This window comes from Xiphophorus hellerii, chromosome 6 (assembly GCF_003331165.1).
Source record: "Xiphophorus hellerii strain 12219 chromosome 6, Xiphophorus_hellerii-4.1, whole genome shotgun sequence".
Classification (NCBI taxonomy): Eukaryota; Metazoa; Chordata; class Actinopteri; order Cyprinodontiformes; family Poeciliidae; genus Xiphophorus; species Xiphophorus hellerii.
The window spans coordinates 26482937-26498467 of NC_045677.1; the positions used below are offsets into that span (position 1 = coordinate 26482937).

Below are 15531 nucleotides of genomic sequence, written 5' to 3' on the forward strand. Positions count from 1 at the left end.
ATGTATTCATAGCCCGGTCCAGAGCAGCCAGATCTCCACTCAGCTGTAACAACTTCACAGAGCTCCTTCTGAGAGTTTCACATCAGAGACGGGGAATAATGTCTGAGGATGATTAATGAGCCAGAATGATCCCGCACAGCTTTACTGTAATGAATAATTGTGTCCTTCATTAGGGAGGCTTCGCTCTCTTTGGAAGTAATAATTATTTAAAATCAACAGAAAGCAGTGGGAGTGTAGCTCCCCAAATGATAACCGGATAAGGTTGATACATGATGTGCAGAAAAACCGGCAAAAAATATGTTTATGGGAAAGTCAGAAGTGAAAAAACAAATCAAAACAAGCACAGATGTCAGTATATGAGGAAAAACATGCAGAATGAGGCTGAATCAGTGGGTTTAACAGATAAACATGGAGTTCTGCCTCACACCTGATATCCTGCAGCCGTAGACCTCAAAGCGCATGCAGATGCCTTGCTCCCAGGTAAGCGGGCGGATACGAACGAATCGGGTCAGAGTCGGTTTGGGGAGGAAGGCACGGACTTCGTCTGTTGGATTGTGGTTCCCCAGAAAGATCTGGAAATAAGAAGAATAAAAAAATTGTTTCTGTTTTTGTTAATTGACTCTTTATTGTTAAAAGATCTTAGAAAACCAACTAAATATTGTGACAGAAAAAGTTTGAATTGAGCTGATTATCATAAAGTGTTCAAAAGCTGGCATTTTAACAGGCTGATAACATATAAAGTATAAAATAAAAACTAGTTAGCTACCTAGCTAGCCATTTAGCTAGTTAGCGTATGTGCAAGCTAGATATTAGCAGCTAATTAGCAGTAATCTGAAGTTTCAGAAAGAAATGAAGACTTAGATAAAATCAAAGATTAATAAAAGTATTTAAGGCCAACTTACATTTTTAAAAATTAATGTAAGATATTTTAAGAACTTAATTTTAGATCAGTACTATTACCACAAAATAATATAAAAAAAAAAATAATTGTCATTATTAATATTGTCAGAATATTCTGACAACATTTAGGCTAAACTCACAATAACAAGCTTCCCATATAGTCTGTAGTTTATTTTAATCATTTTCCAGGCCTGGATAAAAAAAGTGGAAAAATTATCTGAAAAAACATTTCAGTTTCCAGACTTTATTTTTCTAGAAAGACAAATATTTTCTAAAAATGCTCTGTTGTCGAAATTAATCACTCTTTAAACGGCATATTTTATATTTTTTGATTTGCGACATTTGCATTTATACCAACAATATTTGTGTTTTTTAGTTGCTTTCTGTCATTTCATTTGGTCTGCAAGAAAAGGTCACCAAATCTGTAAGAGTGATATTTTGCAAAACAAAATAAATGCATCAAAATCCACAATGTGGGGTTTATGGAAGCAAACTGACAACGAGACCTGAGAGATACAAGCCGTTTCAAGGTAAATACCAAAGACAATAACACGTATCCAGACAGTGAATTAAAACAATGAAATAGTTGATTTTTGCCTTTTGTTTCGAGCCCTCCTTCACTGTGATCCAGTCCTCTCCGTTGGTGCTCAGGTCCACTTTGTAGGAGCGGACGTAGTAATGCTTCTTGGTCTCTATTGAAATGGCTCCCTGGGTCCCGATGCTGGAGACGTATCTGAGGAAGCCCAGGTCGACCTGCAGACACAGAAAACAACAACAGGTCAGTAAAATGGCTTCCAGGAAGGTTCTGTTTAGGTCAGTAAAGCCTGATACATTTATTCTTATTTTGTAAAGTTCATTCATTCCTCGTTTCCGCCTATTTGTAGATTTCTTTCTGGAACGTAATTACAAATTGTTTGCCGGAAATCTGTTTATTCGTGTTTTTTTTAACTGAGCTTATCTAAAATATTTTTAAAAGAATGCAGACTGGGAAGCTAAAATACTTAGTCACAATGCTAGTTGATGTGCTAATGCTAATGGCTGATGTTAGCAAACCAGCCAATCCAGGAGCATCGTTTATTTTCCTCGTCACCGATTGGTTCGTTAACTATGCTGAGATTCATCCATAATTCAACATATGGTTTAGTTTTATTAAACTAACTAATGCAGTAATAGTTTTAGTTTTTTCATACTTTGATTAATCTGTAGGAGCAGAATTCAAAAGGTCAAAGTGTTTTATTGTGATTATGTGTAGATTATTGAAAAAATTACCAATTCCATTGGCAGATTATCTAACTTTTAACAAGATGTTTTTCCGGTGGTATAACTTATGATATAAGTGAAATGATCTATGAATTAAGTGATTTTTCGTCTACATTAAAGAGTTAAAATAAACTCCTAATAAATTACTTGTAAGTTACTTTTATTTTATTTCAAGTGTACTTGAAGTAAGACTTGATAATATTTGACAAAATCTTCTTAAGAGACTTCATTATTCAAGTGCAAGACAAAGTATTTTTCTTTAATAACAATGTTTAATCCCAAAAAAGTTCAAATAAATATTTACCTGTCACTAAAACAGCAACTGTGCAAAACCCTGTTTATATTTTAGAGTTTTAAGAAATATTCACTGCTCTCAACGTGAACATTTTTGGCACTAATGGAAAAAGTTTGGACACTCCTGTGTTTGGGTAAAAAGCACAAATAAAGTCACTAGATAGACATCACAAGACTCTTCAGGCAGCCTTAAAATAGAAAAGAAATTCAATTACAGCTGATTTGATTTTCCTTTACTGCAAGTCAGCTAAAGGCGAACACAGTCAAACTTAATTACTTTTATATTTCTAATAGCAAATTGTGATCTTTTTTCTGTCTTACACACTCAAAAAAACAACAAAAAAACACGTCTCTTTATCTGTAAGTCCCAGTATCAGAATCACATTCCTTTGAAACAGTTTTCCTTTTATAATCATGAAACTGTGAATCAGAGTAGATAAAATAAAATGTGTGGAGTGTGAGTGCTGTTTAATCTGAAAAGGAGGCAGTTCAAACCGTCTTTACCCAGAAAGCAACAGTGAAAAGATTAATAAGCTGATTGTTATCAAACAGTAGCAGAGATAGCAAAAAGCCTTGCAGTCTGTATGCTGTTAAATGGGAAATATTATGCAAAATTCATGTCTTGAATGTTTTTGTACTTACTTTCTACTGCTCATAAAAACAACCCAAGCTCTTTAAAAAAAACATCCAACCAGTTTTTGGCAATAAGTTAATGTTTTTGGTGTCTAGAAAATGATTAAGTCATATTCTTTGGCACTGCGTCGTTACCTAGCAACCTCAGCCCCGTCACCTAGCAACCCCAGCTGAGCTCCACCATGTTTGAGCCGCTGTTTTTTTTGTTGACTTATCATCCAGAAACCACTTGCGGCATTCTTGTTGTTTGTGCAGCAGGCTCCACTTCTGCTTTTCAAAGACGTATGGTTGTATAATTGTGCATCTTTTTGCAGCCATTTTCATATGTGAGTCCCAAATGTTGAGTTTGGGGGACCTGGCCAGCAGCGGCTTATTGACATTTAAAACAGCAAGACGCCCAAAAACAGCTAGAAACTCGGAACTGATCAGAGTAAAATCTCAAACGTAAAGAACATGTATCGCTCATAAACCTATCCCAACTTGTTCAAGGAAGCATAAGAGGTCACCTTTAACAATTAGTAGGGGCTATCTAAACTGAAAATGGTTTAAAGTTGTTCTGCATCACAGGATTTCCCTTTGAATCAACCAAGCAATCTATGACGCTACTCTCCGTTCGACTTCCATTACAATCCTGTTTGTTGAGTTTGAGCATTATGAGGCCAGAATAGGCGCTCTGCTTCAGCGTGTGGGGCGACCGCCGCATGTAGCGTGTAATTATACGACCGAAGAGAAGCTGCTCTACATGGGAAGGCCCCACAGGGCGGGTGCTGACTGCTCCTGCCGAAGCTTTTTCAGGAAAGGAGCAGGAAATAGCACGCCACAGGTCTCTGCGGGATCCGTGATTGACAGGGAGACCCCTGGGAAATCATGTTGCGTGGGATCGCTCTCCGCCGCTCCCACGTCTGTACTCATCTAAATTCCCACGAGATGCAACACTTGTTTGCACTGAGCCCATATGAAAAGGTCGCATGTAGGAAAAATGTCTGCGTTGCTCATTAAAGACTAAAAAACGATGCCTTTTAAGTTAAATCATGTTTATTTGTAACTCAGCGTCGCCTTCAAAGAGAAGTAAAATCAAGACATAATTTTTACTACATAGTCTGGAAGATTTGGTTCGATTGGGGACAAAAACTGCAATATTTTGCTACATTTTCACGGCACTGTGTCAAACAAACAAAACCCTTTGCGAAACCTGTTCCCCTCCTTGCCTCTGGGGGCGCTGCACCAAGAACCACTGAAGGAAATGACATATAAATCTCAAAAGAAGAGGCAGAGCACAACTTCTATCTTAACAAAATGTAAACAAAAATGGAGTAGCGTCAGATTTTATCGGTTGTAGGATTTCTCTTTTGTCTTTCGTAAAACCCATGAGCCGTTTCTTCCGCTAGCGCTAGTTAGCCTGTTTGTTTTGGTTGTATTCACCCAGAATGCCCTGTGCTGTAGTCCACTTCCTGCTTTTGGAGCGGACTCTGGTCTGCTTGTCGTTCATATGAATTCGAACCACACCAGAGTTCACTTCAACCAAAATGAGGCCGAGGTTTATAGGTGAACTAGTTTGTTTTTTGGTCCGCATTATGGCAAAAGGCAACAATCAAATCAAATTTTGGTGCTGGTAATACAGCAAATATGTCTTTAAGCCGTCAGCTGTCTGACTACTGACCAGAAATCATTGTTTTGACCAACTGTTGGATATCATTGTAATGGAAATTATTGTAATTATTATAATGCCACTTGAAGTCGGCTTTAGTTATGCTAGCTCCTATGTAGCTAGGATGTCTAGATACACAGATATAGCTACATAGGAGCTGGTCACTACATAGTAGCTAGTACCCATAGTTATGGAAATGCTAGCTACATAGTCATAGCAACCATATCTAAGTAGCCAGCATGACTAGCTACATAGGAGCTAGCAGATATTGCTAGAAATTGTTAACTTGACCATTTACAATAATTTACCAGTTACTTTAAGTTAGTATTTGTATTTTCTCTCACCATTTGATGTTTTTTTTTTTTTTAAAGTCAAGCTGGAAGTTTGATGTTAAATCTACATGGAAAAGGAAATGACAAATATTTACTGTCATATTTGTTGACACTTTCTTCCTGATGTTTGGCAACATCAATAAATCGTGGCTCAATCAAATAATGAACAACAATTTCAGTTAAAGGTTTTCACAACAGATTTAGTCCAGTAGGGAAAGCTACACAGTAATGTTAGAGCATCCATCCATCCATCCATCTTCAACTCAAATCCACTTCTAAACTAATTAAACAAATCAACTGAATGAGTGTTTAAACAGCTGCAAATTGAAGGAGGAAGTAGGTCATACAGTCAGTTTCACATTTAAATACATAACACACAAAAAGTCAGGAAAACTTGACGTAATTATAGATGAAAACATTCATATTATCCAATATTTAAATGGAAAATGAGTTGATAATTAAGATCAAATGCAGCAAAAGGAGGCTAACGTAAGAGATCCAGCCTCCAGAGATTAAAGTAACAGCGCAGACTGACTGGGTTTTCCTTTTGAAACAGGAAAACTCTCAGTGTTTACAGTTATCCTTTGGCTCATTGTTCCATTTTCCACACTTTCTCCATCAACTGGCTGAAGGTAATTGGCCTTCCATCTCCTAATTGCTCAGCGACTGGCACTGCCAACTATTTATAACAGAGAAATACTCTCACTTAGAACTTTTTAATGAAGGAAAACAAACTGCAAGACGGGAACATAACTCGTTTAAATTTGGCAAATTAGGATTAAACTTTAATGATGCCACAACCTTCCAAATGGGACTTAGCTATAATAAAAATAAAACCCTTAATTACCCCATTTTTATCTGGGGGTTCAGCACTCGCTGAGTTTCTCTGTGCTTGTATTCAGTTACACCACAAATTGGACTTCACCAGTTTTTTTCGGTAATTAGTAATGATAGTATTTCTCATTAATCTTCTCCGAAGTAAAGAAGCATTTTGGAGGCCTAAACATATCCGAAAACAAAACAAATGATGCACACGCCTCAATTATTAGTGAAATGTATGTATTTAAATGGACCTGAAAAGGTTCCACTGGCCTATCTCAAATATTGTAATGTAGCCTAGACATTTGAAAATTGGTACACAAAAATAACTCTCCAAAAGAAGAACAAAAAAACTATCAGTCCCAAAAAACAACAGTCGGCCATTTTATGTCAATGGTAGTTTGGTAAAAATCAGCCCCTGTTCTATTTGCTTCGTATAGCAGGTTTGGACTGTTGGCTATTGATAAATGATTGCTTCCTGTTGAAGTTTTAAATCCGATTTCACTCAATCGCTAACGTTTGGCCGTGGTGTTTGTAATGAACAGCTTTGTTCACTTCCTCAGCTGCCATTGCTGAAACTACAACCAGATTACAGACTACAATTCTAACACAGAAAATCAACATTTTTGATCCCAACTCATCCTTTTGTTTGAATTCAACTGACGTAATCAAGCTGAATGGGAGAAATCCAAGATGGAAAAGTGAAAGGAGATGAGAATCAAGCAGAATTGCGTAGAGACTCTTTGGTTTTTCATCCAAAATGGAGAGCAACTTAACCAGAACTGTTTTGTTTCAGGAATTATTTTCCTTGATGAACCTCATGCTTCATATGCATCGTGAATCTGAAAAAATAAACGGTTTACTGGAGTTCCACAAGGTTCTGTGCTTGGTCCAACGATCTTTACATTACATTATACTTGATTAATTAAACTGAATCAAAATTTTAAAATTTTAAAGTTATTGCTAAACAATGTTAAATATTCAGGAATATTGAATAATTGCAAGATAATCCCATTTATCTTGCGAACCATGAGGTTTTCATGGGGTCCTTTAGTGTGGTCAACCTGTTTTAACAAGTTTCTCCTGATATTTTCCAGGTTCATAAGTAAACATGGAGAAATGTGCTCCGGGTCGGGCAACTCTTTAAAGTTCTTTGCAGGAACTTCATCCGTGTTGTTACCCGGATCCCCGACGTTGACAATGCACCTCAGGCAGACAAAGCCTAATGCGTTCTCCAGATGTAAACAACCCAGCGCTTCCTGATGGCGTCAGTGTAATCCTGAAGTCAAACGAGAGATGTCTCTATAAATACCTGAAACTCAAGGAAGGAAGCATTTCCTGGTTCCACATCGCTGCTCAAAAAACACTATCAACTAGTCCAACTTTATTTTCAGAGACTTTATAATTGACTTTATTTATTGTTTCTGTTGTTTGGTTTATTTTGATTATTTAAAATATCTTCCAGTTCCAGTGTTAACTGTTCATTACAATTTAAAGTTTACTGATATTTGAGAATGTGTTCATGCATTATTATTACCATTATACTAATTGAAAATGCTCTCAAAACAACAATATTATCATTCATCGTAATAACTTCTGGGACAATTTATCGTGCAGGAAAATTTGTTATTGGAACATCTCATCTAGTATTATTGGTTAAATACACTGCCTGGCCAAAAAAAAGTCGCCACCAAAAAATGGTCACACTCTCTAATATTTTGTTGGACCGCCTTTAGCTTTGATTACAGCCCGCATTCGCTGTGGCATTGTTTCAATAAGCTTCTGCAGTGTCACAAGATTTATTTCCATCCAGTGTTGCATTAATCTTTCACCAAGATCTTGTATTGATGATGGGAGAGTCTGACCACTGCGCAAAGCCTTCTCCAGCACATCCCAAAGATTCTCAATGGGGTTAAGGTCTGGACTCTGTGGTGGCCAATCCATGTGTGAAAAAGATGTCTGATGCTCCCTGAACCACTCTTTCACAATGTGAGCCCGATGAATCCTGGCATTGTCATCTTGGAATATGCCCGTTCCATTTGGGAAGACAAAATCCATTGATGGAATAACCTGGTCATTCAGTATATTCAGGTAGTCAGCTGACCTCATTCTTTGGGCACACAATGTTGCTGAACCTAGACCTGACCAACTGCAGCAACCGCAGATCATAGCACTGCCCCCACAGGCTTGTACAGTAGGCACTAGGCATGATGGGTGCATCACTTCACCTGCCTCTCTTCTTACCCTGATGCGCCCATCACTCTGGAACAGGGTAAATCTGGACTCATCAGACCACATGACCCTCTTCCATTCCTCCAGAGTCCAATCTTTATGCTCCCTAGCAAACTGAAGCCTTTTTTTCTGGTTAGCCTTACTGATTAGAGGTTTTCTTACGGCTACACAGCTGTTCAATCCCAACCCCTTGAGTTCCCTTCGCATTGTGCGTGTGGAAATGCTTTTGCGTTCACAATTAAACATACTCCTGAGTTCTGCTGTTGTTTTTCTTCGATTTGATTTGACCAAACGTTTAAGTAATCGCCGATCACGATCATTCAGGATTTTTTTCCGACCACATTTCTTCCTGGAAGACGATGGTTCCCCACCATCCTTCCAGTTTTTAATGATGCGTTGGACAGTTCTTAACCCAATTCTAGTAGTTTCTGCAAACTCCTTAGATGTTTTCTCTGCTTGATGCATGCCAATGATTTGACCCTTCTTAAACAGACTAACGTCTTTTCCACGACCACAGGATGTGTCTTTTGCCATGGTTGTTTAAGAAATGAGGAGTTACTCATTGCATCAGTTGGGGTTAAATAACTTGTTGCCAGCTGAAAGATAATTGCCTATGCAGTACTTATCCAATAGGAGGCTTGTACCTATTTGCTTAGTTAAATCCAGGTGGCGCCTTCTTTTTTGGCCAGGCAGTGTATTGTTCAGTTTTAGTTTTTATTAGTAGTTTTTTCATATGTTGGTTAATTTTTAGGTATTGTATTGTGATTATGTTTACATCGATTGGATAATAAATACTCGACAGAAGATTCAATTATTGTTGAACAACAACTGACTCTGTACCAACTTTTACTGTTGCATTTTGAGACATATGGAGCGCCGTAATTTGCCGAAAACCGACGTAAACTAATTAACAGATTCAAAAACTAATAATATTATATCTACGTATAATTTGTTATGGATATAATATTAATTTTATAATATTTTATAAAACACACATAATTTGTGTGTTTTAGTTAATTTTATAAGTTCACTGCAAAAATACAAAATCATTCCAAGTATTTTTGGTCTAATTTCCAGTGCAAATATCTTAGTACACTTGAAATAAGACAAAACTAACTTGCAAGTAACTTTTCAGAGAGAAATAAGAGCTAAAGTTCTTAATGTTGCTGAAAAAGTGCTTGTTTCATTGGCAGATAATTTCACTTGTAACAAGATATTTTTCCATGTTATAAGAAAACAATCTGCCTGTAGAAGTAGAAGCTTTTCATCAAAATTATGGAGTTATTGGTTTAAAACAAGCTCCTATATTTTGCTGAAAAGTTGCTTATAAGGTAGATTTTTTAAACTCAAATGTACTAAGATATTTGCAGTAGAAACTAGACTAAAAATACTGGGCAAGATTTTGTGTTTTTGCAGTGTTGTAATTTTCCCACATTAACTAATATTTTATGTATTTCAGTAAAAGTGTTCTCTAATTTTCAGTTTTTCACTAGTTTTAGTTAACTGTAACTGTTGAGCTGAACCAAAGCTTCTCTGATTTTTAATGTCTAAACATAAGAGCTCATAATTTTATTGCAAATTTCCAGCATGCAGTTGAAATGAGTCACTGCTGTGAGAAATATGATTACAGAGTCACAATAAAGCCAGATAATGAGCCGACTGTCTGCCTCCAAGCAGACGGCCAGCGGGACGCTTCACCCAGCAGTAACCTGAAAATAGTATCGATAAAATATACATGGCTGTAAATAATTAATAGAGCTGCCTGCAGTGGAGGGGCCAGGCATGCAGGAATTAACCAAGTCATAATTTTCATCTTAAATAAGACGAATCCAAACCACAGGCAGAGAGACGCGGTGCAGAGCTGGATCGCAGCACACTTAATCAAATAAAATGGAAAATCCTCTTCATGAAAAAACCTCCAGTCATTACTCTGGAGGCTCAATGAGGCAGAGCAACAGGCCCGGTTCAGAGGGACATAAATCACACGGCCAGATGTAGCCGCGCCGCTGTTTCTTAAGGAGAAGCTGCCAGAAAGAGGCTTTCATGAACAGCAGAGATAAACAGAGATGATTTCATGCAGCAATCAGGACGTGATTTCATTTTTTTAACAATAGGTTTGTAGATCTTGTGACCAGATGAACTGAATTTGAAGCTGGAGGGCAGAAAAACATTTTGCTGTTTACATAGAGTCTTACCTCCTCTCTCAAACTTTGGATACAGTCAGAAAATAATCATTAAACTTGTTTTATTTCAGTTCTGTCGCAGAAATACGGCAAAAGCTGCATTTCCTTCACAAATGTGCACAAATTTTTGTTGATATTCTGCTAATGTTGAAATTGCAATGTTTCCATTAAATAAGAAATGAAATTAAAATCACACCTGAATAAGTTTGTTCACGTGATATAAATATCAGATATATTCATAATCAGTGAATCAGAGGAGACGTTGGTGTCTTGTTTACATCTGGGAGCGGATATGTATGCATTTGGAGAAACTGTAGTTGTAGCTAAGGACTCAACTTTTAATGAACTGTGATGCTGTGAGAGGCTAACTGTCTGAAAAAAACAAAAACTAACCACGAAGACCATTTCCTGTCATCTTTGTTGTAGTTTCTGCCAGTAGCAACACCTGACAGTCCGGTAGACTCGGCTCGATTCGGGACCAAAACTGCAACATTTGCTACAATTTCAGCTGCTGCGGTTCTCTTTCACTCTGCACTGAGTCAAAAGAACTAAATTAATTTAAAAACCTGTTCCCCTCCTCGCCTGTGGGGGCACTGCACCAAGAACCACTGAAAGAAACAACATGAAAACCTCTGAAGACACTGAGTGCAACTTCCTTCTTCACAAAATATAAACAGAAATGGAACGGCGTCAGATCTTAGTGGTTGTACAATTTCTCTTTTGTCTTTAATAAAAATCCACAAGTCATTTCTCCTGCTAGCATTAGGCTAGCGTGTTTGTTTTGGTTACATTTTCCCAGAATGCCCTGCACTTCCTACTTTTGGAGTGGTGTCGGATTCACTTGGCGTTCACATATGCATTCAAGTTCGCTTCTTTGGTTCTCATCAGGGTTCGATCACAGTTTCAAACGGCAACAAATGAACTGAACTTTCCAGTAAAATGAACTGGAGTTCTAAAGCGAACCAAACAGGATCAGTGTGAATCCAAATCAAAGAAGGTTGGAGTCGATCCAATGGGTTTACCGAAACTGATTTTCAATGTCTTTCTTTCCGCTAAATTTGGATCAGATCAGAATAAAAAGCAAAATTTTAAAATATTTTCTTTTGCCAAATAAAAATATTGCTAACCTTAAATACCCAGAAGAAAGTGGTTGATTGTAAGTTTAATTTATCCTGATGCATATTCAAAAAGAGAATGTTTTCCATATGAGTGCAAATAGGGTTTGGATATAAATATATATACAGCAAAAAAAGGAACCATTGTTTGGGAAAATGCATAAATGTTGTGATCCTGTTACCAAACTGAACGCTTCAGTCCTGGGGTCAAAGTTGAGTTTGTGGAGTTTGAACAGCATGTTTAAAAAAATCCTCTTTAGAAATCAAAGTAAAAATCAAGCGAAAATAAAATGTAAACATAGTTAAAGTCAGGTTGTATTTCCAATTAAATATAATTAAAACATCATATGAACTACATATGCAGTCGATATTTTCTCACGGCTCTTTTCTCACATTTTAAGAACTGACCGAGTCCATAATTAACCTTTTCTTTAACCCGAACCGAGACTTTGTCATCACCCACTGTGAATGCACACTGGAGTTTAACACAACTATCTAAATAAAGTATAAATTAGAAACGAGAACAGGAAACTACCGGAGGGTCTAATGAACGTCCACACCTCTAACATTTCTGCTGAAACATTAATTGCTTTTGCAGAGCGGCCCAGTTATTGATCCAAGTTTCTTTGTCAACTTTACCGTCTCATTAGTTGTGTCCTCATTATTTCAGCCCTTCAAAATAATTTTATTCAAAATGGCCACATTTTTAATGCCGTTGGTGACCTTCGTGTAAAACCAGCGGTTTCCACCCAGCGCGTGAACCCATTAACCCCAATTAAATCTCCGTCCTTCATTTCCTGATATCCCAGAAGCCCCGGCGGTAAAAAACGTCCCCAGACAGACAATAGAAAGCCACAGTTACTAATCCGTCGCTGTGGCGGCGTTCCTGTCTACTTCCTGTTGTAACTCTCACAGGAGGGAAGTGGAGGTCTAATCCTGCAGCAGAGGGCATTGTGGGATTTCCTCTATGAGTTCCTGTCCTGGACAATGGGTCGGCGCTGGATGCCAGCCACACACGTCCATACTGGTTTGATAATTCAGACTGAATCCAGTTGTTTTCTTGACCCACAGGAGAAGCAAACATGCCTGTTTGGGCTCGTAAATTGAATTATGGGTAACAGAGTTTATGTAAATATCTAAAGATTTGAGCAGCTTGAATCGTGGGGCTGAATCTGAATTAATTGTTTCTGCTTCCTGTGGTTTTAGCTTCAATTTCTTTTTAGAGGCTTTAAAAACAGAAAAACGTGTATTTACGCCATGCTTAACTCATGAGTAACTTTGTTTAGTTTAAAAGCACAATGTGCTGGCACAGAAATGAAACACTCTACCTGAAGCCTGAACTTAAACCAAATTTATTTTAAAACAAATGAAGAGTAGAAATAAAACAGTGCCAAGTGGAATTTAAACAGTTAAACTAAATTACAGTTTCACTAGTTCACAGCTTCAGTTAACTAATTTCTGGAAAAGAGACAAAATTAAATAAAATATATAAATAAACCAAAAGAGTTTAAGTTATCTCAAAAGTCTTGAGTTAAAATAAGATTATGTTGATGTCCATAATTAATGGACATTTTAATTTTCACTGACTCGAACAAGAAGACCCCTCAAAATCAAGTCATGTTTGAACATGCAAGCAGTTAGCATCGTTAGCTTCCAACCTACTTTGTAGCATGGCTAAACAAAGGCTAGCTGCTACCTAAAGATTTGATTATAAGACCAAAACTTACATTGTTGAAGAACAAATCTCTAAATAACTTTTACTGTTTCATTTATTCTCCATTATGACAAGAAAAAGCTCACCTGTGTAGCTGCTAGCATGTGTTTGCACACAGCTAATTATTGCTAACAGTGAAGTAAACATTTGCTTTAACAGAATAATTCACAAATTGGATATTATAGTTGGAGCTCAGTCTGTTGACATCTCCAACTAGGGCAAGAATAGCGAACTGAACAAGTCATATATATATATATATATCATAATTAAATAAAAAACATTAAAGATATAACTATTAAGCTATATTTTAGCATACATAAAAGGCTAACTGCCAGCTAGACAAACATAATACTTTTCTTATTTCATTCTGTATTTCAATAAACATTCACTCCTCTCTGTATTTCCCGCTAGCTCCAGCATCATGATTACATGTGGATGAATTTGAATGAAAAAACAGTAGTAGCCTACATTTTAGCATCATTATGAACAACGTAGCTGCTAGATAAATCGATTTCAATACCCAAATATACACCATTATATTTTTGTTCTCTTATATTTCTGTATTTAAATCTATAAAGATTTTAACTTTCACCTTTTCAGTTCCCTAAAACAATTTCCAATTAATTGTAGTTGAATTTTTTGTTGTGTTTTCGTCCTGCAGCTGAATCCCAGCCTGGACGAAGTCTGCATGTTTTCTCTGTGCGTGTGTGGGTTCTCCCCAGGTACTCCGACTTCCTCCCACGTCCCAAATATATGCATGTTAGATTAATTAGTCTCTCTAAATGCGCCTCAGGCCTGAGTGTGTGTTTGTCCTGTGTGTGTCTGCCTGTGGTGGCCTGGAGAACCGTACAGGGTGTACCCGGTGTGGACAGGCGGCCAGTCGCCACATAAACATAATGAATGGATGGATGGAGAGTTAAATGGAGATGCAGCCATGAGAATAACTAATCTAAGTGGAAAGAAGAGCTCAAACTAGCACTGCAGATACTTTAGACGACGTGCAATTAAAGTTTATTTACTATATTTATTTACATTTTTAATATTGCTTATGATTTGTTTTGGTTTAAACATCTAAACTATGAAAAATATTAATTGGTTACCTTCTTTCAGGTTCTCGCTGCAACTTTTTAACCTTTTGACCAAACCACCTCTAAAATCATCTTTTTTTTAAAACGTAAAGTTGTCAAATTCAGTTTTTTTAGCCTTCATCAGTGTTCAGATGAGTAAATGTTTCCACTTTAAGCTATACACGAATGTTTTATAAATGTTTAAAGTCTACATTTAGTGGCTGAAGGCCGTTACATCAGATTTCAGAACGAGGCAGGAAACTGTGCAGCAGAAGCAGATGTAAATAATTAATTCATGTTGGCTTTTTTCCCCGTCTACCATCACTATAACGTGTGTAGAAGTGGTACAAATGAGTGAGCAATATTCAGAGCAGATGTGAGCGAGTTCTCGGTGGCGCAGTGAAAGGCAAACAGAGGAGCAATGTTTTTCCGCTGGGAAATCAGAGGCTTTTATTTTGAGCTCAGACTCTGGAAGTGAGGATTAAAGTGACATAACCTCCAACTGCTTCACTTGGAAAAAAACATCATGTGCTAAAAAAGGGCACAAACAGTGTGTTCAATGCATGCAAAGCTGATTTATCTACTAACATGTTTTTATCTTTACATTCCCAACTTAAAAACTGCAGTTTGAAGCTATGACTGAAACGATTAATCGGATTAATTCAAATTCAAATATGCTTTATTGATCCCACAGGGAAATTAAATGTCAGGTTAATAAAAGAGTTATTGGAGGTGGTGATGGAAAGATCTTGTAGAGGTCTGAATTTAAATTATAGATTCATTCAATTCTAGATTAATCACGATTAATCGATTATTAATATAATCGTCAACTATTGTAGTGATTGATTAATTGTTAACTGGAGTATACAGACTCAAAAATATATACATTTTACATTTAAGATATGATAAAAACTTTCTTTGTAGGTATATTTAACCCTGAACTCCTGAAGTAACACAGTTTTAGCTTCACTTGCTTCAAATTCTGAAAAAATAAAACAAATTGAGTTGATATCCAATAAATAATAATCAGATTATTCATACACTGCATTGATGTTGAATCAAGCAGAAAGGTTGAGCTTTTCTCTACTATGTTTTAAATGCAGATTGATCTTTCGCTACAAATAACCAACTGTTCACTAAAGCTGTTGTTTCTGCATTTTTAGCAATAAAATACATATTTTCTTATTTAAAAAATTACTCAATTGTATATTTTCACCTTTTAATACATTTCCTATATTGTATAAAAAGGTTTAAACGGTGTAATGACAAATATCCAAAATGTACCAATTTTTAAAATTTGATTAATTGATTAATCGTCAGAATAGAATAATCAA

At 36.7% G+C, this 15531-nt stretch overlaps 1 protein-coding gene across 1 annotated transcript in view; it reads right to left on the reverse strand.

The window, feature by feature from the left end:
* The window catches only part of LOC116721263 (neuropilin-1a-like), an 85387-nt gene that overhangs the window by 26892 nt on the left and 42964 nt on the right, over positions 1–15531 (reverse strand). The window contains exons 7-8 of the mRNA XM_032564885.1: positions 1498–1653; positions 428–572 (exon numbers count right to left, since the gene is read on the reverse strand). Coding sequence (XP_032420776.1) covers positions 428–572; positions 1498–1653 — 301 coding nt within the window. The remainder of the gene's footprint in view (positions 1–427; positions 573–1497; positions 1654–15531) is intronic.